Source organism: Dermacentor albipictus, chromosome 5, assembly GCF_038994185.2.
Source record: "Dermacentor albipictus isolate Rhodes 1998 colony chromosome 5, USDA_Dalb.pri_finalv2, whole genome shotgun sequence".
Taxonomy (NCBI): Eukaryota; Metazoa; Arthropoda; class Arachnida; order Ixodida; family Ixodidae; genus Dermacentor; species Dermacentor albipictus.
Window position 1 is genome coordinate 136798408 of NC_091825.1, and position 24423 is coordinate 136822830.

A 24423-nucleotide genomic window follows, 5' to 3' on the forward strand; every position below is an offset into this window, starting at 1 on the left:
GGCATGTGTCTATTCCGTTCAGCTCACATCTAACCATTAGCCTGACCGCGTTTTACAACCATCATTAAGTAAATTATGTGCTCACATTCCGCTCATGGAAGTCACAAAGCCATCGTGGCGTATAGTCGAGGCGTAATGTCGTGGTGTAACGTCGTATAGTAGAGTTATCGAACCCCAAATGCAAATAATTTTAGCGCACACGTTGCACAGATGCTCTGCACTGACGTCATCGTGACAATGCGAAAGCAACAGCATGACAGGCGCTGGCCTGCGCCATGCGATAAGTCGGCAACAACGCTAATCCAGTGAAAGGCAGCCGACGACAAAAAGCAAAACGGTATACGCGTGACGATGTGGTGCACACTGATGTGGCATCGTGGCCGCCATGTACTTGCACGGCGAGAAACAGCATCCGTGACGTCACTTTAAATGTATATCTACAGATAGATGCTGTGTGTATATATATATATATATATATATATATATATATATATATATATATATATATATATATATATATATATATATAGAGAGAGAGAGAGAGAGAGAGAGAGAGAGGCGTGTACAGATGCTTACAAGGCAGAAGAAGGGGGTGTAGAGTCCAGCTGCTGCGAGAGCTGCGGCTACCATGACGACCCTCAGCGTGCGCGTGCGAAGGGCGGCGAAATCGAAGAAAGGCGGCTTTTCGGTGCGCGGTCTCTTCTCCTTGATCTTGCGCCGCTGGTTCTTCAGGTGTAGGATGGCGCGACGTTGCGGGTGGTACAGGGACGCCGACCGGTAGAAGGCACCGATCACGAAGTTCAGGGACACCAGACCCGTTGCGGCCTGAAGGCCATGGCGCCAGCCCAGGGACCTGCAGCCCGAGAAGACGCGCAAGCGCTTGAGTATACCTTTCCAGGTGATACTAGCAAACCGGCCAGCGCATAATGCACGGACGCAAAGAAATACTGAAGACAATACGGCGCGGTGAAGACCCCATGTCTATCAAGGCGTGTTGCGAAAACGCGTTTTGGTGCCGTCAGTGCCTCGGCGTGTGATCTATTCGCTGCAGTGTTTTCAAAGTATCAGTGCCAACACACCCAACAATTTTTTTTTTTTTTCAGGAAAGCCGTCCCACCAAGTGGGAGAATCATATTCGACAACTCGGAAGCACAGGAAGAGTGACTGACTAAAGTAATTCTGCGAAAGTCCACAAGGTGGAGGATATTCATGAAGAAAGAAGGTTGGGCATCTATTTGAACGTAGCACGAAACACTGTTGTTCAACTGTGAAGTTCAATTTTGTTTTCTGCGATATCGGCTTCTGTCAACAAATGACAAGTTTCCCTTTCAGGTTACTATAGGTATGTATAGCCGGATGAGCGAACTCCCCGAAAGAGCATCAGTATCAAGCGACGTGCTGTCTTTCTTCTTATTTTTTAATGAGTATCAAGCAGCTCGAGAGACAATTAATGATGTTTGCAGAACAGAATAGTAAATACCGCGAACGGTCAACATTCGACGTGAACTCAAGTATGAAGCCCCGCCCCAAACTGCGCTAAGCACTTCTATTACAAGCGCACTAAACAGAGTACAATAGTTCGCGACAGAAAACAAAAAAGAGAGTAAGACTGCCAGGTCGTGCTCCTATCACGCATGCCCCAAATACCAGCGGGCCCAGTTAAACAATCCTAATCTCTTGCACGTGCGCCGGGAGACCTTGCGTTCAAAATGAAGATGTATCCCCCCGTGTCCACGATTAAGCGGTGCTCGAAGGCTATCCCTAACACTCAAGGAAATATAGGCGTGCCTAGCGCTCACTAGAAGCTCGCTAAAAGCACAGAACAGCTAACACGAAAAGAAAAAATATCCTAATATGAACGTCTCCGTTGCAGAGCTCCGCTTAGCTAACTCTTTCAGACCATGCATCGCCGTGTGTATAGAGTTTCAACGCATTACGGCGTTTACTTGTTTTCAGTACAGCAGCCCCTGGCTGAGGCCCGAGAGAATTCAGCGCTCGGGGGAACCAGCAGATAAGCGCTTTCCCTCCCGGCAGTCAACGAGCGGTCATTTTTAAAGCGCGCGGGAAGCGACGATTCCATTAGCGAGTCCGCGTCCGGTCGACGCCCATACGCCGGAGGAACGTGCCGTTGAAACGAATCTGATACGGCATGGTGGGTTTCCAGAAACGCGCGCATCGTTACTTTTTTTTTTTTTAAGCTGCAGAAACGCGGCTGAGCGATGTCGTTAACAAGGCGCTGGCTGCCGCCGCACGCGTCGTCATGCTCCGAAGCTCAAACAACGACCGGGCGACGTGCCCAGCTGCGTATACACGGGGACGGTTGAAGTGTGGCAAGCGATGTGACACTTTTCCCGGGCACAGTTCGTGTTGCACCGCTGGCCAGTTTGGTTCCACCGGGAGAGACCCGCGAGTTTGAAAAAGATTGCAGCTCTAAGACGCCAGCTTAAGCACACAGGAGGGAATATGCACTAGCGTCCTCAAGTCCGCCATATTGTTGTACAGGCAGCCCGGTGAAAAGCTGCGCTTTATCTATATCCTCTTATAGCCAACAGCGTAGCGGAAGAAGTGAATAGGACTACAAAATGGCTTAGTAGGGTGACGTCACGTGAATACTCCCTATAAGCGTGACTTCTTGTCTTTGTCTTCATCCTCTCTTTCTTTCTCACTTTTTCATGCAAGGTAGCGTCTCTCTGTGTTTCCACATTAGTAGCTACTGATGCCAGGAACATTTAGGACGTTTCCAATACAGCTTTTCACCGGCTTCAACTTTTTTTTTTTTTTCAGCACAGCCGAACCTTTTTTCCCCGCTTGGGTCGCCACGCGGCGTGACGTCGGTAGAGAACTAAATATAAGCAGGCAGACCCGTTTTATAGAGATTCTGCAACAGTGGCTTATAAAATGCGTTATAAAATGTTAAAATGCGCAGCCATATTGCTCCCTGTTGCACCCTTCATGACCCTTCTTTGAGTACTGTTAAATAAACTCCTGATAATCATCACTGGTGACTGCTAATTCTTCTCCGATGAACGACTTGGTCAGTGATCTGGATGTCTCAAATAACTTTTTTATTCCCATAAAAAAATGTCAGAGTCCGAATTTTCTTCTAGCAAGGAGTAAAGCAACAGATATGCACTTAAAATAATTTTGTTAAACGAGTGGCGCCATTCGGCTACGTATGGCATGAGGAGAGTAAACTAATGAGAGGTTGGTGGCAGAGAAAAGTAAGAAACTTGCGCGCCAGGTGGCAAGTTAGGTTCCTTTAAAGCTTTTCAGGCAACTGCATGACACATGATGAGAAGCTATAAGGATGCCCTAGGCAGTGAACTCGTGAATGCATATTGCGATGGCTCTATCAGCGGTTACGACGTCCTGCTGCCGAGCACGAGGTCGCGGGTTGGATTACCAGTGAAGGTGGACGCATTCTCAAGTGGGGGAAACAGAAACTGCTCCTACACCGACAATTGGGCGCGCGCTAAAGAACCTAACGTTCTTAACGTTTCTTTTCTTTTTCCTTTTTTTTTCACAGAAATTGTGTTGCTTTGGGACGACAAACCACACTGATCAATCGGTCATGCGCTGTTCCGTCTGAGCAAAGAATACATTGCGCTTTGGTTAACAACGCTGCATAGTAAGCAGTGCTTCGTGAACGCGCAAAATGTACCAGCTCCCCAGTGCGACTAGTAGTAAAACTTCAAGTCGCATTTCAGCGACCTTCTGTGACTCCAGTGAACGTATTGTTTTCCGAGATATCGGTACCGTGTATACCTAATACAAAGCAGACATATCTATTTCGCTGCTTCCTTAACTACATCTAGCAATACTTCACTATAATACGGCACATTCAGGGTGGTATTCATCTTGGCAGGCTGGTACATAACTGTGTGTGGGTGCATAGCGCAATAAAATTAAAAACAAATTAAAAACGGGACACAGCAAAAGCGACACGTCGCTTCAGCGTCCCAGGTCAATAACAGTCATAAGCACCTAGCTCAGATGTGAACAGAAATTGGCCTCGTAAGTTACGAACAACATCACCGCACCCGAGCACCGAGTGAAAGAACGCTGCCATGGCCGCCGTGCCAAGTCCGGAACCGGCACAGGCGACCACTTCAGCGCAAAGGCGGCGTCGCTTGAAGTACTGGCCGAGCACCAGGCCACCGGCGTCTCGCGCCATGCCCAGGCCCAAACCCAGCACCAGGCCCTGGCTGAACAGGCCTTGGTGCAACTGCGATGCGAACGATGAGAATAGGCAGCCCAGTGCCGCCACTAGGCCGCCTAAGACTGCGGTGAGGCGGACGCTCTTGCGTCGACACCAGGCCACGACCACCGGAGACACGAACATCGAAGAAGCTAGTGATGCAGAGCCCAGCCATGCTGCAATAGAGAGAGAAAAGTGAGGCAAGTAAGTGAGGTATATAGAACACCGAAGCGGCACATTTACATGGGGCGTCAGAGCTTGAAGTTGTAAAGTTTGGGTCAGGAAAAGCATTAATCAAACGAGGAACAAATAAAATAGATAATGCAATCATTGTGCTGCCTTTAGAGAGCCCCTGTTGGTTGTTTGCTTTGTCCCTCTTTTTATTCGCGCTTTTTGTTTTCAAGAATAATTCGGGTATTTACAAGGCACATCCCATACCCGTATTTTTTGTGCAGGCGACAACAATTCCATTAGCAGGTCATCATAGGACGTGACCCAAGCGGTACCGTACACTGCCTAGAAGGCGTCTTATTAAGTACATAAGAGTGGATTTGAATAAAGAAATAGAACAAGATGAGTGAATACATGCAACATCATAGAAAAGCCCTTGCCGCTGCGAGCGACTTGCGTTTTCGCTATAGGCATGTCGAAGAACAGCGGAGTAGCATTCATCGATCCTCATGTTGCCAGGCGCGTAGGCACTTCTGTGACGTGGAAACGCGTCACGTGACAAGGTCCGATGTATCTGATAAAATGGTGTCAGGTTCGAGACATTTCGCCGTCGACGCCACAGCGCGTAACTTTTGAAATCGATGCGTCCGTCCTCTGCTAAAGCGGTGCTTGTGCGATACGCCACGCACCCAGATTTTTAGTAAACTGCTCGGTTCGGAGGAAAGAGGAGACAAGGAAGCGTAGCCTAGCTGCAAGAACAGACGTCGTTAAGATGCGGCGGCACTGTAATCATATTTTGCTCAGGCAAAAGAGGGTATTCGCTGCCTCTCTAGGCGAAATAAACAAAACTGAAGGATAAGTGAGCTTATGTACAAAATAAGGTGTAAAAGTACGAAAGCAGCAAATCGCCTTAAGACGGTCACGAGCAAAGGCAAGCGCACCCTTCCGTTTTACATATATATACCGTTTGCAGAAATGGTATTTCCATCTATGTAGATCACCACATTACGGTGCCCACGCCGGAACACAGACGGATGAGCAGACTCAAATTGTTTATTGGGCGAGCTTCTGCCCAGAAAGCAAAGCAGCACTGAACTCGCAAGAAAGTGGGGATCACAGTACGTGGTCGTTCGATCGAATGGCACTGCTCGAGCCCGTACGAAAAGCACACATGCGTCGTCGTACATTACAGAGCAGTAGGCAATGCTCGCGTCCATTCGGGAATGTACTTCAGCATCCGCGACGCATGCACCCCGAGCTGATCATGGCGGACCCGCATGGCTTTTGGAGAAATGGCGGCAGCTCGGATACGACAGGCGCGTCTTGCGCGAGGGGAATGCATGACAACGCGATTAGCAGACAGCAGCTGATGCAAGCGATGAAAAGGATAAAAATGAAGCGGAAATTACATTTTACATATGTCAAAGAATGACTCCATGGATATCCCGCGGGTACAAAGCATTAACAGGATTGTTAAACTCACTTGTTTTATTACGATGGCAATATTATGGGCACTCCAGGCGCATTTCTACCGTGACCGTCGGCGTCACTGTGAGGTTCCGTATAAAGTGTAAGGGTGCGAAAATCGTCGCCGCGCACCGTATGTATATGTGCGAGTGAAAGCGTGCCAAGTTGAGCCGGTGATCGTCGCTCCATCTCGCGCACGTAAGCGAGGAAAGCGGGGAAGAATCAAACCGTCTTTCGTCGCGCGCAATGTTCCCGCGGGAGGGTAGGAGGGGAGGGGGGGTACGCTTTCTGCTCCAGACGCCCCGAAAAGCCATGTTGAAAGCCATCTGCGACGGAGACAGAGTCCGCCCGTGCTCTGTGTTTTGGCGGCTTAGTTCGCGTTGACGCGAGACACAGCACGATGGTCAATTCGCTCCCTGCTGCTGCCGCGCTTCCTCACTCCAGCGTAATGACAGCGAGTTTCCGCGGTCATTCCGCGAGATTCGTTCATGTTTGCTTGTGCGCGCGTCACACCATGCTTAATTTAGTTAGTACGCCTATGTTTACAAGTTTATACGGCCGATAAAACTACTATGCTTATTTCGTATAGCTGTCTCTAATTTGCTATTGCACTCGATGATTCGGTTTTCGGGCGAAACTGCGACTTATTTAATTCTTCTTTTCGTCACAAAAGAAGCTTTATCAAAAACTGCTGAAGTGAAATAAGGCTTTGTGCCGGTGAGCTAAAAACAAACATTAAAAAAGCATAGGTCAGCTGAAACATTGTCTTATGATGTTTCATATACACATTCCAAACTGCATCTTGCCACGTTAGATTTAGTCAAATGAATGCTTTTTATTGCCATAATACATCTACAGTGGATTATAAAGACAGGCAAGAACACAAACGTATACGAGAGAACAATGAATCAACTGTGCAGACAATATTTCCTATATTACTTCTAGTCATATCAATGACTTCTCTTTCATGTGAGTCGACTAAGCGAGCGCTACAAGGTCTTCTAGAAAAACATTCCGTCCATGATCGTCTAGCTCGTTAAGCGACTGCGTTGAATAGCGAAATACCCGTATTAGAGCGGCCCTTTTCCTTTTCCTAATACCCCCCCCCCCCCCCCCTGTTTTTACTGGTCCTGAGGTTTCAGACTCTTGCGGCCATCTGCCTAGAGCCGCAAGCCTGATCCCCCTGGAGGCTCAAGCAAACAAAGAAACGTGTCAAGAAATTCCTTGTGTGCAGAGCATTCTCACTGTTTCGGCAAAGTCAAGAAGACGTTAGATCCTTGGTTGCTCTGGTATTGTGATAGTTCTGGTATTGAGGTACAACGTAAAAAGACAATAAGGGAACGATGGTCTGAGCGTACGGTCTGCAGAAAATGCACGTTGGAAGTACTCGCAGTTTTTTGCTTGCTTTCCGCTATTCTTGTCATTACGTCCTTTTGTTTTAATAGCAGAGAACACAGAGTTCACGGGTCATTTATGAGTCAAAGGAAGCCTCGCTCAAGAAAATTTTTGTTTCGTCTTTTTCTTTTTCCAGACAGGAATAGCCAGAGCGATAGTAAACAGTACAGGAAGGAACCCTTTAATACTTTGCCACCATTTTGGTCTCTGGAATGCAGTTGAGCTGAATGAAGAAGGCTTCAGAGACAAAGACATGCTGGCTTGCGATCAGTACAGAGGTGGAGAGGGATAGCAAAGAAATGAAAGACAGGGAGGTGAACCAGACGAGCGTACGGTTTGCTACCCTACACGGGAGGTGAGAGAAAGGGGGAATAGAAAGAAGAAGGAAGTGATGACTGTGTGTGCAGTGAAGCACCGTGACGGAGTTCTGTAGCTGGTGATCTGCGTTGATGACATCTGGGACGGCCAAAGAGCCAGTGGTCGTTGCGCGAATAGGAGGCAGATAGAGGTGGCTCGTTTAGGAGAGTCAGTCACAAAAGCGAAGTGCCTATAGCTAGGTCTTGGGCCTTTTTCTTTCATATATGAAAGGTACTCTGCGTACCAAAAGGCAACAAGGCAAGTGCAAGTTCTTTCTTGATGTTAGCGACAATGACGCTGATAGTAGCTTTTTTTTCGTTATTTCTTGAACAATTTGGGCGCTAGCCGTAGTTAAAATGTATACAACGGGAAAGATACCCGCAGGCGCACCGTCGTTTTCGAATATTTAGGCGCGAGTGCCTTGTATTTCTGTGGAACAAACTTTCTTTGCGCGCCAGCTTTGAGTTTTCGATCAGGTGTGCTTCGAAAACGTGTTTGATACATGTGCTGATAGATCACAATGATATTTAACGCTTGTTTTTCGTTTCCAATTCCACTTTCTTTCAATGCACTTTGAAAATCCTGCACACAGATTACTTTTCGCGTGAGGACGCCAGAGGTTTATCTATCCGTCCGGATGGCGAACGCAAGTTGCTTGTCGGACCGACCCTGATCGCCAGTACGCGCTCTCTCTCTATTTTTTTCGGCATTGACCTTCAGTACAAGTGTACCGTCTCTACCACCAGAGTGACGTTTTTTGCGCAGTCTTCCTGCACCAGATAAAGATGTGTCTACACGAATATTCATTCAATTTTACTAAGTTCCCAGTATCACAAAAGCATTGCCATGGTTATCTTTATGGGCGCTTAAATATGAACCTCAGCCTCTTCCTCCTCAAACGGCTGCAGTTTCACTACTAAACTTTGCCTGGAATTTGTAGCAGTTACCCGACGAATGCGAGCCGAAATGAACAGAATGAAGCCAAAAGAGGGCAGAAAAATCCCCACCATCGACTGTAAAGTTTAGAACTCAATGCATGACTTGCCTTCGACGTACTACTGCGCCTGTATTCGTAGGGCAGCTCACACACCCAGGCTGTCTGTGAGCTAAATTTGTGGCCAGACACAGGCAATTTTACGCACAACAAACTCTTAAGTAAAAAAACGGAAGATAAAAAGGCGAGAATGCTTCAGGAACTGTTTGGTATTGCGCATGAGCGAAATAAACTTAAAGCTGTATGAGCGTTATACAGCGGGGAAACATACGTTTTGTCACTTGTTCCACTTATTCCCCGCTTCCTGTTGAACAAAAAAAAAAAGAAATGAACGTTCCAGAAGAGTTGCTCTTCCTGGCAGCCATAAAAGCAAGCTCATGAAAGACGCGTGTCTGGACGTTGTTTTCATCTTTTTTTCAGGTTTCTTCTTCGGAGCTTTCTTATTACTTCATTTTATATTTGCTGGATATGCTCTTTGACCAACGCCTGCATCGGAAACGAGCCCGTGAAAGATAGTTCAGCATACGTTTCTGGCTTCGTCCACATATTCAGCGGATGAAAATGCACCGGAATAGGGCCGCTTCCCAACGACTTCCATTCTCAGCTTACTAACAGGCATAGAATAAGACACCTAAAGTTAAGGCTGTTTGAAATACGAGTCGAGGTCCACCAGCTGCTACTGTTGCTCGTGATACGAGCTACACGATGTATCCTTAACGGCTGATATCGCGTACAAGCTGACTTTGATTCAGTAACCCAAAAGCCATAACTTGTCGTATTGCTACTTCTTAACACTTTACGTCACGGCCGAACGTCTATCCTTTTTCTTTAACGTACGTTTAAAAAGAGAGATAGAAATTGCATTACGGCGCAGATGCACATAACCGATCAACCGTCATTTATCCCTCCCCTCACACAAACGGGGAGACAGTCGACGCATCCCCCTTCCCAGAGAGAGAGAGAGAGAGAGAGAGAGAGAGAGAGACTTTCCAGACTACCGTAAACAGCCGATATTGTCACACCGATCGAAAGAGCCGAGCTCAGCATTTAAGACATCGGCTGCAGAGGCTGCATTTCCTACACCCTGAAGCCCAGTTTTGTCTCCCAACTTCGAAGAGGAGAGCATTGTGCTCTTCTTACGCTGTTCATTGATGGGCATCAGGTGTGTGAAATAATCTCTAAAAACGCGTCTTGTTACAATCGAACCAAAGATAACGAGGAAAAGGCGATTAATTAACGCTTTAAGTTCCCTAACTGAAGGCCGAGTATGCGGAGTTCACTTGTTTTAAATGTGTAGTTTGCATTGTAGCCGGAGAACTTGGCATTAGCGTTTAATCGACAAGAAGAGAGAGAGAGCTAAGGATAGTAGTGGCAAAGAGGTCCAAGATACCAAAGTCCGGATGGTCTGCCTCATTTGCGTGCCTTGCGCTTCCTTGAGGTGGATGTTTGATGCGTAACGGGGCATGTGTGCGTGCTGAGCGCCAGTGGTAGTGGTAGTGTGTAGTTGCATTGTGACTGGGTTACGCTACCACACTTCCAGCGAGCCAATGTCTCTCAGGAATGCAAGATGTGAAGCTTCCTCGTGGGCTTATTATGCTTATAAGTAAGCACGGAGCCGTTGCACTCAAATTTAACCACCAGCAAAACGACCGCGTGCTCTGCAGGAATGTCAAAGAAGGTCGCCGCAGATACTGGAAGGTGCATTCCCAGATACGACTAGAGGCTGTAAAAAGACGAAGCACTGGAAAAGTTGCCCGGTGCGAAACAAAATAAAGGAGGAGCCAACCAAGTTGTACAGACGGCTGCTGGCGTACCGAGGCAATTTTTTTACGGCTCAATCTGGAACAAGCGCTACAAAAAGGTCAATCCATGAATTTTTTTAAACTGGAGCACCGAAATAGAACTCAGTTCCGACTCGGCGCTCGCGTGCGTTAACGCTGCCTTACTTTCTTTCTTTTTCTTTTTTGAGAGAGCTTCACTTTAGTAATGAACCGGCACCAACTCGCCCGACTTCCATTTCTCCTGCGATTATTTTTAATGAACAAAGACTGTCCTCTGCCGACGCGTTTCCTGAACACGACGTCGGTGTGAGAACCGATATAGCAACGGCGCCCGGGAGAGCGAAAGACGTGGTCTCGGTCGAAGTGACCGAATTCGAAAACGGCTAACATCATGATGTTCACCCTACGACACGAGTTCAGTCGTGCGTGTTCTGTTTTCTACATTCATGTTTCCGATTACTTGATAATTTGTTTGTTCAGTTCATCTATATAATTTTTGTCAGTTCGTTTATATGTATTTTCCGGTGTGTATGGCTTGATTTTACTTCACCATTCTGGTATCCATTGCAGTGTTGTCTCAAGTGTTCCCTATACATTTGCGATTGATAGTTATATTGCAGGTTACATCGTTCCATTCAATAGCTTGGTTTCTTTGGGTGAACACTTATGGTGCACATTTACCAAGTGTCCGCCCTCGTGTGTATTGGGCAATCAAACATTATGACAATGCCGGCGACGAAGCTTGCATAAATTTCCGATATTATAAAATACCTTAATGAGTCAAGCGTTTGGCTGGTAAACGGAAGGGTTTAGGAAAATCAATGGACAGCTTTCACAGGAAAATTGGCGCTTGTGCAGCGCTTATCAACGCCCTGCTGAAAGGCTCCTGAATGTAGCGAGCATAACGTTCCAAACAAAACACGCATCATTGCACCATCACCTATATAATGTGTCTCTGCGCGACTGTCGCCTTCGTAAAGACGTGCCGCGAATATTATATCCAACAGCGCGTTGTCTTGCAACATGATTGCACTCATCAGCTACTTGGACAAAGAAAAAACAAAAAAACAACGCTATACTGTGAAGCTTGTCGGCAGGCCTTCAAGGTTTGTTTGGTCCTCAGTGATTTCGGCACCATGACAAATCATCTTTGAGGAGCGCGTTTTACGGTAGTAATCGATTAGTAGTGCTGTTCATGAGTTGCGTTGATCTGCATACAGAAAATTGGCTTTAATAAGGCGTACAGGGGCTTTGACATCGGTGTTGCCGGCACATGACCGATTCAAGAATGGAAATGTGAATACGTGTACGCGCAACCACGAACGTTTTAACGGTGCGCGTCAGCGGGCGAAAAAAAATAAACTACAAATAATCTGCGCGCACTTCCTCGCGTTTCTGTAATTCCAGGCTTACATATTGACGCGGAGGCTAAGCGTTCTTGCTTAGATAGACCCCGTTCGCGCGAGAAGGTGCATGACCAAGATACAGGAGAATTATTTCTTGGGCCCGCTTCAACAAATGCGAAGAACCCATTTCATCGTGTTGAAGCGGATGTAAAGCCAGACGCTGCTGTCTGTTTTCCAAAGTACTGCGTTTCAGGATATGAGCTGTAGGGGTACATAAACTTGCGTAGGAAGCGCATCCTTCTTGCAGCGGTCCTTAAGCACATCTACATTAAAGTTCTAGGTACAGCAGGCAAGCCTCTTTACCTCGGCAAAGACCGTTCACCTTGTAAGCTGTGTTTACAGAAGTCTCAGCGTCTTCGCTGATGCAACTGCCGAAGGTGCCGGCACCCTTTAAGCAAACACATCTGCTAAGTAAGAACATGGATCCACGGGGCACTCACGTGATTTACGAGGCATTTCTCGAAGCGACGCTGCACTACCCGTCTACGTGGTGGGACGTGTTCTATCTTACCTCGCTTGCTAAGAAGCTTTTGCTTACCCTGCTTAAAGAAACGACGACAGAATGACGTGGACGAGCACCAGGCTGGAGCTCGATAGAAAGCCTCCTTCTGCAAGGAATTGGGTGGAGTGAAGCTATTCCTGTAGCGCGCATTAGAAGAGGTCGTCGTTGGGAAAACGGTGATCTCGGAACTCCGGAACGCATCGCCTACGCGCAAAGTGCGCTGGGCACTTTGCGCAAGGCGCGTTTTCGCGCAGCAGCTTTCCGTAAGCGATGTGCTTTGTTCGTATATTGATCTTAGCGGTAATCTCGGAACACAATTAAATGTTTCCATTGTGTTTTGCTCTTTGCGTAGGGCAGTCACAGATCAGTAATCTCTGCGCATAATATTGACACGTATTAATATAACTTATCCAAAGTTGCTTCGCTCGTTCTATCTGTTCAAATTATGGTCGAGCAGCTGGTATAAATGCACTTAAAGCTAACTTTGAAGTTCCATCTCTTGCTTCCCGCCGTAAAATCTGGAGTCTAACTTTGTTTCATAAGCTATATCATCATTCACCTATCCACGACGAATTTATATCTCCACTGCAGCATACATCGCACTGCGTTGATCCCCTTCATAAAGTAAGCTTAGAATATTGTCACACTAAAGCTTCCTTGGACTGCTTATTGCCTCGCATAACTCTTGAATGGAATCGTCTCCCCAGAGAAATTGTTACTATTAATAATAGACGTAATTTTTGTACAACATTAAGTAACATTGAGTAACCAGAATTCATTTTTTGGTATCATCTGAAACTGTACAACTAGAAAGCTGATTACCTGTTACGCACTGCTATTTTGCTATTTCAGCTATTAGCACGAGCTAAAACTGTGTAAAAAGTTCTTGTTTACTAATTGTATTTCGTCTGTTTATCCTGCTCAACTCGCTCCCCCATGCAATACCTTCAGGCCCTGAAGGTACAAATAAATAAATAACTAATAAAATAAAATGATGTGCCATTCAGATCAATAACCCAAGTGTTACGAAGACTTTTACTAAAATGCTTTGTTTTCCAAAGTCCTAGATACCTCGTACGATCGGCGCCATGCATTGTGACGCACGCACGCACGCACGCACGCACGCACGCACAACAAACACACACACACACACACGCCAACCGCGATACTTGTTATATATACTCTAATCAAAGACAGCCCTCCTAAATTTCTTCACGCTAATTCATTGCTATCACGTTACCCGCTGACATTGTAGTTAGCGACTAAAGCTTGAAATAAAAATGTATTCGTAGTTAGCACAAGTTCCCGCAAAATGTCAGTTGACTTTATTATACCTTCCCGCCTAAAAAACATATTGCTTTTTGCGTAATCATATTTTGTAACTCTATACAATATATTTCCCTTTAAGAACCAGCCAGTCGCTGCAGGATATCAGTATAACGGCTGGAAAATGTGATGTGACTATATGTCTTCATATGCGAAAAGCACTTTGACGTGGACATAAAAAAAGATGCATGCTGGCTGTTCGATAAACGAGCCCCAACTGTGAATATGGAATGGTTCCAAATTTTAAGGAAACGGCTATATAGGGGGAATAATTTTTAGCGCACGCCGACATTAGACTTTAGACAAAATGTAATATTTGTGTTAACGGTCCGGCGGTGAGAAGAACGAACGCAAAGAACGTAAGAGAACCTCAAAAATCTTGATTCTCTGTGTAGTTCTTCTATACGCATAACTGTGGCGTAAGGCACTGCAGATTTTTTTTCTTTTGTTGTGTTGTTCTCGCATAGCCTTACAGCATCGAGGCTCCAGCTTTTTGTCATACGACACCAACATATCCCACAGAGCACTCGCGACGGCGTAAGCTGTGACGGTACAGTATAGGATAGTAGAACACTCGCTCTGCTTTTTTTACTACATCCTCCCTACACTTCAACTGCTCAACCGTCGAAGAACTAATAAGGAAGGAAAGAAGAATATCTGGCACGCGTTTTCGCAGAAAGGGCGCACGCATGCGCAGCCTCGGTTTGTGGCCTCGTTCGCTACGGTTCCCGCTGACTGTGCGGCGAAGCACCATCACGGCTCTCGCCGCGCCTGCAATTGCAACTTGAGTGCGGTTTCTTTACGTGCCCGACGGCATAATTTTTCGTTCTCCGACGCACAGAACAAGAAATAATAAAGCGTCAAGGGCGATCACTACCTAACAGCCCCACCCCCCTTTCTTTTTCATGTCTTTATTTATGTCTATCGTAACTTTCATTTTCGTTTTGTTTTGTTTTTTGTGAACAATTTTCATCACTCATAGCACTTTATCCAACAGAGAAGTAAAATGCAGCTGCAGGAAGCACATGCTTCCAGCATCTCCACTAGAATGCCTGCAAAAAGTATATATTCGTTGTATATATCACAATTGAAGTTCTTTGGTTTTAACATAAAGGGAGAGGGGGGGGGGGGTTTAACCCCATGCCTAAGTTAGTTGGTTGGTTCTAAGTGATATGGCTCAAACCACTACGGGGAATGGGCCCTGAATCGGGTGACACTGGAAAAAAATATATACTCAAAAGAAATTTTTGTAAATTAAAAAGGAAAGAAATGGATAATAATCGTATACAGAGCTTGATCGTCTAATCTTTGTTATTATAAATTTTAGTGGTATGTAAAGAAAGAAAGATTCTATAATATTGTTAGTCATTCATGATAAGAGAGCAGGATAAATTCAGAAAAGTAGCATGGCAGCCTCTCTGTTTATCTTATAAAATTAAATTTGGCATCACAAACACGTTCTCTTGCTTAAGGGGCCTGGATAAAAGAAACAAGCCGTTCACCTCTTATACCTTCTCAAAAACACGGCGAAGAGGAAAATTGTATTGTTTTATTTTCATGGAAATGAAGATAAAAGGAAGAGATATAGTCACCCTATAACGGTGACGGCTACTCCTTTTCACGTACTGCTACTACTACTACTACCACTAATAATAATAATCAAATGTTATGAAAAGAAACAACTTCTTAGGGCAAAAAATTAACAGCATACATTTTATCACACACAAGTGTCTATGGCGGTGGAGAGCGCAAACCGGGCACGTGCCTCACTTCCCGAAATTTCTTCATTAATATGCAGCCATTAATGTCCTGCCTATCATCCGCTCGCCCCCACCCCCACCCCCTTCCCCTTCACCGAAAAGCTTTTCTGGCTACGCTACTCCTCCCGAGTGCCATGTTACAAGCACAAGCCTGGCACATATTTTCAATCACTCGTTCGTGTAATGTGCCGTCAACCGCAAAAGTTTAGGGGACGCAGGATCTGCCAAGAAGCTGAATTCTGGCGACGTGAGGTCACACAGCTGTGGGTTAAACGTCTCATCGTATAGTAGTCTTTGCCACCAACACAGTGGTTCATTAGATTAGAAGTGTCATGCCTTAACAGTGCAGGAATTCACATTTGCAGGGGAAACCATCTCCCGTAAACTTTTGCTGTTGACTGTACATGTTACTTCTGTGGCCGTAACCGAAGATAACCTATACATAGCATTAGTAACGTTACGCCTCGTTAGCTCGGTCACAGTTGTGTTATATATGCTAATTCTGAGACTGAGACATGTACTGACTATCGTAGCGCAATGTCTCTCTCTCTCTCTCTCTCTCTCTCTCTCTCTCTCTCTCTCTCTCTTTATCGTTCCTTTTAACGATTCAGGATTGCCGCCGACTTTTTAAATTCCTATTTAAATGAACCACAATTCGGCAATAAAGCGATAACTTCCGTGAAAACACCGTTAGATTTCCGCATACAGACTACAGCAGCTCAATATCAATTGAGAAAGTGTCTGAGAGAAATAGGGAGCTCAGAGCATTTAAGCGGAAAGCTTCAATTACGACAAAGAAGGAAACAAGCAAACGAAAAAGAAGCGTTTCTACAAACAAAAGCCGTTGTGCGTGAATGCGTGTGTGTGTAAATCGTTCGTTTATTTGTTTTTTACCGTATACGTTCCTGCGGCCCGATCGGCCTTTCTACCATATACCAATGATGCAAACAAGAGCTTTCAAACATTGCAATTTGTCGCGAAGTTGACCGCATTACACGCCGTTCGGACGCGGCTGCCCTATAACCTGTCCCGACCACATTCTACACGCCGGTGTCAGGCGTGCTGGAGTGCTCTCCAAGCAGCGCTAAGTATACAGCGCACTGCAGGGCCACCAGAAACCGAGTGAAAAGAAAACTAAAAGAAGAAAAAGAAAGTTCGCCGAGATTGCACCCAAGGCGCGAAGATGATTAATGGCGACGGCTGTCAATGCCAGCCGGTCCGTTAGCCGACAACCGGTGCTTGCTCGGGAAACGCTTCGTTTAAGACGCGACGACAAAAAAACTCGCGCAAGTCCCATCACGAGCGCGAAGGCCGAACGTTAAAGCACAAAAGTCGTCGCAAGAGGAACCAGAACGTCATTTGTAAGTTTCTGTAGGATCTATAAGGCACGAATAGAATAATATCGGTACGCCTCCACCACGCCAGGGGATTGATGGGCGCCATTCTCTTTCTCAACGAACGGAAATCACATCTTCCTGACTGATGTGCGGCCGAAGCCATGGCTGCGGCTCTAGTACCGCGGAGAGAGAGAGAGAGACTCTAATAGCAGAGAGGCACAGAAGTTGGCCTGAGTGATGCGTCTCTGGCCGACTACTACACGGTGGCGACGAGGTTTGGGGGAACAATAGGAGGAGGAGAAATATAAAGAAAGAGACGGAGGTTAGCCAGTTCTCAGAACGGCTGGCTACACTGTGCTGGGGAAGGGGGCAAGGGGAATAAAAGATAACAGAAAAGATGTTTTAAAAAAGGGAAGAGTAAAAATAAAAGCGAAAAAGAAAAGGACACTACGGCACTGCTTAAAATCTGTCTCTAAGACCAGTCCTTCGCAAGAAGCGCAACAACGCTTTCAAAGCCTTGTGTGCTGAGCACGGTCTCGGCCAGTGTCCCAAGGCCTTTTCCTCCGACAAAGGGCGTTTGCCAAAACTATCTAGCGCTCTTGAAAGTTCTTTCCTGGGCCCACTGAAGCGCAGACACTCAAAGAAAAGCTGGGTGATTGTTTCCTCGCAGCTACAGTTATCGCATGTAGGTCTGTTGGCCATTCCGATCCGAAATGAGTACGCATGCGTGAAGTCCACGCCAAGCCACAGCGGCTTGGCGCTTGTATCATACATATATATATATATATATATATATATATATATATATATATATATAGTATGCCAACAAACACCGCCGCGGCACCTTAATCCCAAGGTTTCAAAGCAGAACAACATTAACAAAAAAATCAGACAAAAAAACCCAGAAAGCTTCTGAGAGTCTGTAACGAGCTTAGCGCCACGTTCAACATTCAAAAATATAAAACAGATGGCTAAAAAGAAAGAAAAAACCCGTGAACGCCTAAGTGACGCGGAACGCCTTGCCCCGTCTAGTTGGCCCTAGTTTCGGTGCTATAGAGAAGACAGCAATATAGGAACCCGAGCACTGAAAATCAGTAAAGTGGAAAGTTGGGCTAGTTGGTGAGTGATCATCATACCTTGCTGGTGAAGCAGCGCACAGACACGGACACAGTGAAGACAAACAGGAAAAAAAAAACAAAGCAGCGAGTGTCATCTTTTCCTGTTTCTCTTCACTGTGTCCGTGTCTGTGCGCTGCTTCACCAGCAAGGTATGATGACACTGAAAATCAGTTGCAAGGCGTACAGGCGTTAATCAACACTACACGAAGGGAGCAAGAAATAAAAAGAACAAAGAAAAGGGTATACTTTCGGATTCTCGTGCGGAAGGACACTGACTGGCGGAAGTCCACGCGCGCGTCCTCCGCTAAATATGATTAGCTAACGAGCTCTCCCTGTGTCGAAGGAAACTTCAGAAGCAAGCAGACCTTACCCAGCGCTGTTAAGAATTTCCATGGCGTTAGGAGTACACGAAAAAGACGAGCGACATTGCAGGCACCCGGGCGCATTTTTTACGTTGCCTAAAGATGTTCTCGCACTTCCTGGTATTGTTAAAGAAATGCTGCTCTTCGCTATTCGTTGCACACAGTGCAGCATCGCGACATTCGCACGTCTTCATTCGATAACAGTGATTCAAAAGGATAGACAGTTGGGCGTGTTGGTACGGTAACATGATGTCTGCTCCTTTCTGTGTCCGTGTTTCACTTCGCGCTAGAAGCCAAAATCATAACAGTGATTCTTCGTGTGAAAGCTAGTTCACGGCATTACCTGCTTTTCTTAATGAGGTGACGCGTACTTACTGCATCGCTTTGTCATGCGCTAGAATGGAACATGCACCGAAGTGGGTGTGACTACTTTTGAAAGCATGTGCAAAAGTAAACGGACCTCTTTCTCTGAAGAAAAATAAAGCAAAGAGAAAAGTAATCTGAGATTGGTGTCATTCCTGCAACTTGTATTCAAACTTCCTGCTCCGAGTGAGACCACCCGCTGACATTGCCTCAAAGCAGACTAGTATAGGTAACGATGTTTAAAGTTAAGGCAGTCAGCTGCAGATGAAATTGGAATTTGAAGGTTCTTTTTTACTTTCTTTTTGTAAAAGCTCGACGACCGTGCTCTGCTGTGTTGCGCGTGTACGTAGAGCTGTAAAACGCCCTGTTCTGCAAATGTCTCACAGCTTTCTACTTAAACAACAAAACACCATCGCAGTTGTGGCTTTGTATGCTAATTTCTACTTACGATCATCCTGAGAAGGGATAGGATCGCAGAATTATACCCGCAAGTCGAACTATACCAATCGCGGTTGATGCCTCCATGGGCATTCAACACGAAATTACGAAGTGCAACCTGGACTTGGCTGTTTGAACAACGCACTACTCTTGCCAATTTCAGGCTGAGCTGTCGGAAATCATTGATTTGCCGCCTCGTCCCCTATGGTAAGGATTATCTTGGTCGCCCACATTGTTTCTTGTTCACAAACGGACATTTAACATTCGGCGTCGTTAAGGTAGTGAACTTTGACTCGACAGAACTTCCTGTACTATTTCCCTTTAACAACTATATAAACAGGATCTATCTATCTATCTATCTATCTATCTATCTATCTATCTATCTATCTATCTATCTATCTATCTATCTATCTATCTATCTATCTATCTATCTATCTATATATATATATATATATATATATATATATATATATATATATATATATATATATATATATATATATATATATATATATATGTATACATACACACACACACACACACATATATATATATATATATATATATATATATATATATATATATATATATATATATATACACAGACTTTGATACAATCCAGCATACTCTATCCCGATGCCAGGTTTTATAAAATATATTTTCGCATCTAGGCTCTACGCTAAAGAGGAGACCGCTTGATCAAGACGCACAGTCATACTCCAGTACGTTCAAAATAGTCCAGTCAGCTCCCCCCCCCCCCCCCACCACCACCACCATCCGCCAAAGAAAAGGCTGTATGCTTATAATGGTTTATTATTTTTTAGTTGTTACCCCATCGTCAGACATGAAGGTGCATAAGAAAAATATCAACACAAGGTGGAGCAGCCTTCGACTACGTCAGTAGCGGGGGAACATTTCCTGGTGCTTCACAGTGCGCTTCCTCGCTCACGTAATTCGGCGCTTGAGCTCAGCGCACAGTTAAGGACGCGAGTTTCACGTATCGCCGCTTTCATTTCATCATATTTCAGCAAGAGTGAGGTATCGGAACGCCGGCTTGCAGGATGTGCGTCGACGCAAGAAGCAGCAACAATGTTCGCTAATTCCACGGGTGCTTTATAAGACGAGAGCGTGCCCTCTCTCTCTTGCTCCTCTCTATGATTTCATCGGAGGCGTGTGCCCGTCGACATGAGGCCATCCAAAATGAAAAACTCAATTTCACGCCCGAGTGCTGCTCGTTTGTCGGCCTCGTGCATTTCACCGTCCGCGTTCTTTCACGGTGGTTTGCTTCTGAAAATGACGCGAGAGCTGGCGACGCTGTTATAGTACAAAACAATACGCGGAAAGGAAGTAATACGCCTGAAAAGCCGTTCGTAGCCTACAAAATTCTCTATAGGCAAAACTGACGCAATATCCTCACCCCTCCTTTCTTTCTTTCTTCTTTTATTTGGAGATGTATAAGCTCAGTCAAATATTGCAATTTCGACGTTAGCTTCGTTGCACTAACATCTGTTCAACATCCCATAGCAAGTATATTGCGTGTTAGTGTGTTTCAGGTAGAGAAATTGCCATTTGCCATTTGCGGTGCCATTTGCCCTTATATTGCTACAAAGAAGCTCGAAGGCGATTCAACCTCTAATTGAAGTCGATCAAAGACACTGTCTTCCTGAGCGAGTTGGTGTTGGGGGTGAGCTGTAGTCACTGCGCACGGCACTGTATCGCGTCGGCTCGCGCATGCATGGATCGGGATCGGCCCACATTTTTAGACCGCACTGTCGGCCTACGAGAAAGGCTAGAAACCTATATACCCGATAAGGAAAAGTGGTGGTAACTCGCTAAGAAAAATATTGTCTTCAAAAACTCGCGAGCGGGTTTCTGAAGCATAAAGCGTTCTAAAAAAAAATTTAGAGGTTTAATCAGACGCTAGTGCCCACGGGAGCTGAAAGTACGGCACGGTTTATACAACGTAGGAATCATATGGAATACGCGTATTTGCCTAACTTCACCTTCCTGGCTTCAAACGGCCTTGTGGCTTTGCAAATCAATCATTTTTTAAGAAAATATTGCGTTATAATTGCGAAAATACGCAATGGAATCGGATTCGTGCAGAGACTTCTTGCCTCCAGGAGTTCAGAAAAAAATAGTATTTATTGGCAACTTGTAAAAATAAAACGTGACAAACGACGCCACTAGAACGTCTGAAGGCTCACGCACAAAGATTAGACAAATCTGCGTACAAACCTGCATTCACTGCTCTGCTAGGTGAACAATCTTAGCGCCAAAGTTTCCTGTAGTATTTCTTGCTTAGGAAACTCTATTTTCTCAAGAGTTACCATTTAAGTCAAACGTAAGGTTCACGCACATTTCTTCAAGCTATATGGGCCGACCTCTCCTCTCAACCTTTCTTCTAAATAAAATATTCACCCTTATGCTGCCTAATATTGCCTTATGCTCACGCAATTAGCTACGAGGTGAAAACAATAGAACTTCGAGGATTTCTGCCTTGTTCTCAGCCATTGAACAGTCAGCTCGTTAATTCTTTCCTGATAGTTTAAACTAAAGTGACGTTAAAGAATTAGGAACTCAAGGAATACAAACTTCGAGGCCGCGGCGATCGTGTAACCGCGAAAAAAAAAAAAAGAGTATTTCGCCAGTCAGACCTCGTTTCTTTGGCTACAAAAGGCTGTGTCATAAAGCGTCCGCGACAAAATACTGTCGACAAAGTACGACAATGTATCGCCTAAATACTGAAAACACGGCTCACTGTTTAGGAAGGCCACGCAGATGCGATATTAGAAATTTATATAAATACGCACCACTGCAAAAAAGTAACTAGTAAAACAACAGAGCGAACTTTCCGCTCGAGAAACAAGGGTGATAATCAATAAAGCAGTTTGAGCAGATGCGCCCCAGAACTTTGGCCCGTTTTGTCCCGAATTCCGGCGCGATGAATATTATTTATGGCGACTTCTCTCGGAGAACCATTTACGATCATAGTGAGACGAGAAGAAAAGGGGAGAGGGGAGGGCGACAGGAGGTGAGGGGGGGGGGGGAGGGCTAGCTCCTCTTCTAGCTGCAGCTTTGCAAGCACCATCTATCGATTCTCGTCACGCTCGGCGGGAACTCTCTCGTGATTGAGAGCGGGGCGTGCGATAAGAAAAGAAAGAGAGAGAAGCTAAATCACAGCTTTGAGTTTATGACGTGTAGAACTCCGCAAAAAATACACACTGTTGCAAAATTTTAACACACTGCCCTGTTCGCCGCCACGCTTTGGGGGCCAGGAGTGCGCGTCGTAACCGCCCTGGCACGAGTTTCGGCAGAGCGCGTGATATATGGACTGATCAGTATGACTTTCCCGAAGCATCTAATGCGAGTCGTCGCGGACTCCCGCCGCGAAGCTCTCGGCCCGTATAGATGCATTCTTTGCTCTGTATATACTCGGTTTAGCTTGCTTGGGCGTCATACTTATTGAACGATTTAACCGAATTCCTGTCGACAGCAGAATGCAACACGAGGAATCGTGTCAGGGACAAGCATTTGCATAATGTCTGCATACTGGTTCTAACGCTTTTCGCGTGTTCCTCGTGTTCGATGCTCTCGCAATGCAAATAGGGCTTTCATTTCTCGTCAAGCGTGCGTTGTTTGCATACAAGGCAATAGTGACGCAGAGGTGCTTTTTTTTGGAACTTCTAGTTTGCGTGAACCTTTTTGCAACTAGTACTTCTACCCCTAACTCCCAAGTGAACTCGTAAGTTCCAACAGTGACTTGTAACTGAAGCCCTCTTGCATACATCACTTGTAAACAAGCTTATATGAATGCGCTTATGCGGAGCGTTGACAGAAAAGATCCAGAGACCTGGTCGAGAGAAATGCGCTCTCAAACGATCAATCCGGGAACCGCCGTTCAGAAGCTACTGCACACAACAATGAAAAGGTACCGAGAAAGCAAGAGTGCAGTTTGCGCACCTGATGCATTGGCACAAACTGGCCACACGTACACGTTACAACTGAGCACATTGCACTTAGACATCGCCTCGGTAAATATGATTATATAGCGGAGAGCTGTCTTGTATATTGATTAGATCGAGAGTGCCGTTAACCAAACATCAAATAAGAAAGAAAATAGTTGCGCAATGTAATTTAAATGCAACTTTTCAATGCGTTTTTTTTTTCCTTCTTCCTTGCTCTCCGGAGCTTTTCCCTCGTGCTCTATTCAGACAAGGATAGAACACGGACCTATGCGGTATCTCTGTAGGGACAGGTAGGTATATGAATGCACGTCTCCTGTTAATTGGTTCCCACAGTGCTGAAGGGCTTACTTTGCTAGCGGTTCACGCTTGCAAGCTACCCACTTTGTAAAATTACTTGCAGCCTTACTACGAGCTGCATACCTGCATCCTCATAGGTTATTGTAATTCTTTTTTACTGTTTGTATTCTGTGCAACCGCCGAAACACGGGCTAGGAATAGAGAACCATACCGCCGACCTCGACTCACAGCTGTGCTGCAACATTGTGGTGGACTGCTTTACAAAGCAGACTGACTGCACCCCGTTTGCCATCGGACCTTATTTGTTACTTTTAGCCCATTAATTTCGAAGACAGCAGCAATTATCGAGGACCACACCAGCCTCCTAGTTAATTGCGGCTTCCATGGAGGCCCTAATCGACGCAAGCTTAATTTTTCATGGTGATCTACTGTCTCTCAAGCCGAAAGAGAGCAACCGCCGCGCTTTCTTACAAAGTTTCCTGCTTAATATCCTCGCGAGACACATTAATTTAATTGCTCCTGGCAGTCATGGCTCCTTGGCAGACTGCCCTAATGTCTCTCTCAGCCAAACCGTGATGCATGCCTTTATGCTACCTTACCCTCCTCATTAGGACAAGTAAGAAAAAAAAAAGAAGGAAAGCAGAAGGAGATAATGAAGTCGAGTGGCCAACCTGATTTATCGTTCCGAGCGTGGGCCGCAATGCGCACAGCGTAACTATAGGTAAACCCTTATTGCCGCTTGCGCGCAGTATCGCGTCTCCCTTGGTCTCTTTCAAAATGGGCTCAATCTGCCGAAATTACCGGCCTTTCGGTATGCGGCAGCAGATTGCTGATTCCGGGAAGTGGTCTGTGGCGACGGCGCGTTGCTTCGAGTTCACCCGCATTTGTTTCCCCCGCGCACCAAGTTCTCGTGCCTTAGATGCTTTGGTAGTAACAGAAGTAATACCGAAACTGCCTTCTGGTGCGAAGCCACCCATGCGTGTATATGTATCCCACCGGCAGGCACGAGAAATTCCGCGTGGCTGCTGGGTCGGCTGGCATCTCGCCGGATGGCTCCGGCGTATATAGCGCGAAATTGTCACCAAGAAAGTCATGCCAGTGAGCGCACTTATACTGTGTTGCGCAATCAAACGATAAACCATTAACGCATAACAGTAAACCATAAATCCCGTACATATAGCAT

The 24423-nt window shown here is 45.7% G+C and overlaps 1 protein-coding gene across 1 annotated transcript in view; it reads right to left on the reverse strand.

Moving 5' to 3' along the window:
- The window catches only part of LOC135909267 (monocarboxylate transporter 13-like), a 62189-nt gene that overhangs the window by 4193 nt on the left and 33573 nt on the right, over positions 1-24423 (reverse strand). Inside the window, exons 2-3 of the mRNA XM_065441173.1 lie at positions 4041-4374; positions 577-853 (exon numbers count right to left, since the gene is read on the reverse strand). Of these exons, the coding sequence (XP_065297245.1) occupies positions 577-853; positions 4041-4374 (611 nt within the window). The remainder of the gene's footprint in view (positions 1-576; positions 854-4040; positions 4375-24423) is intronic.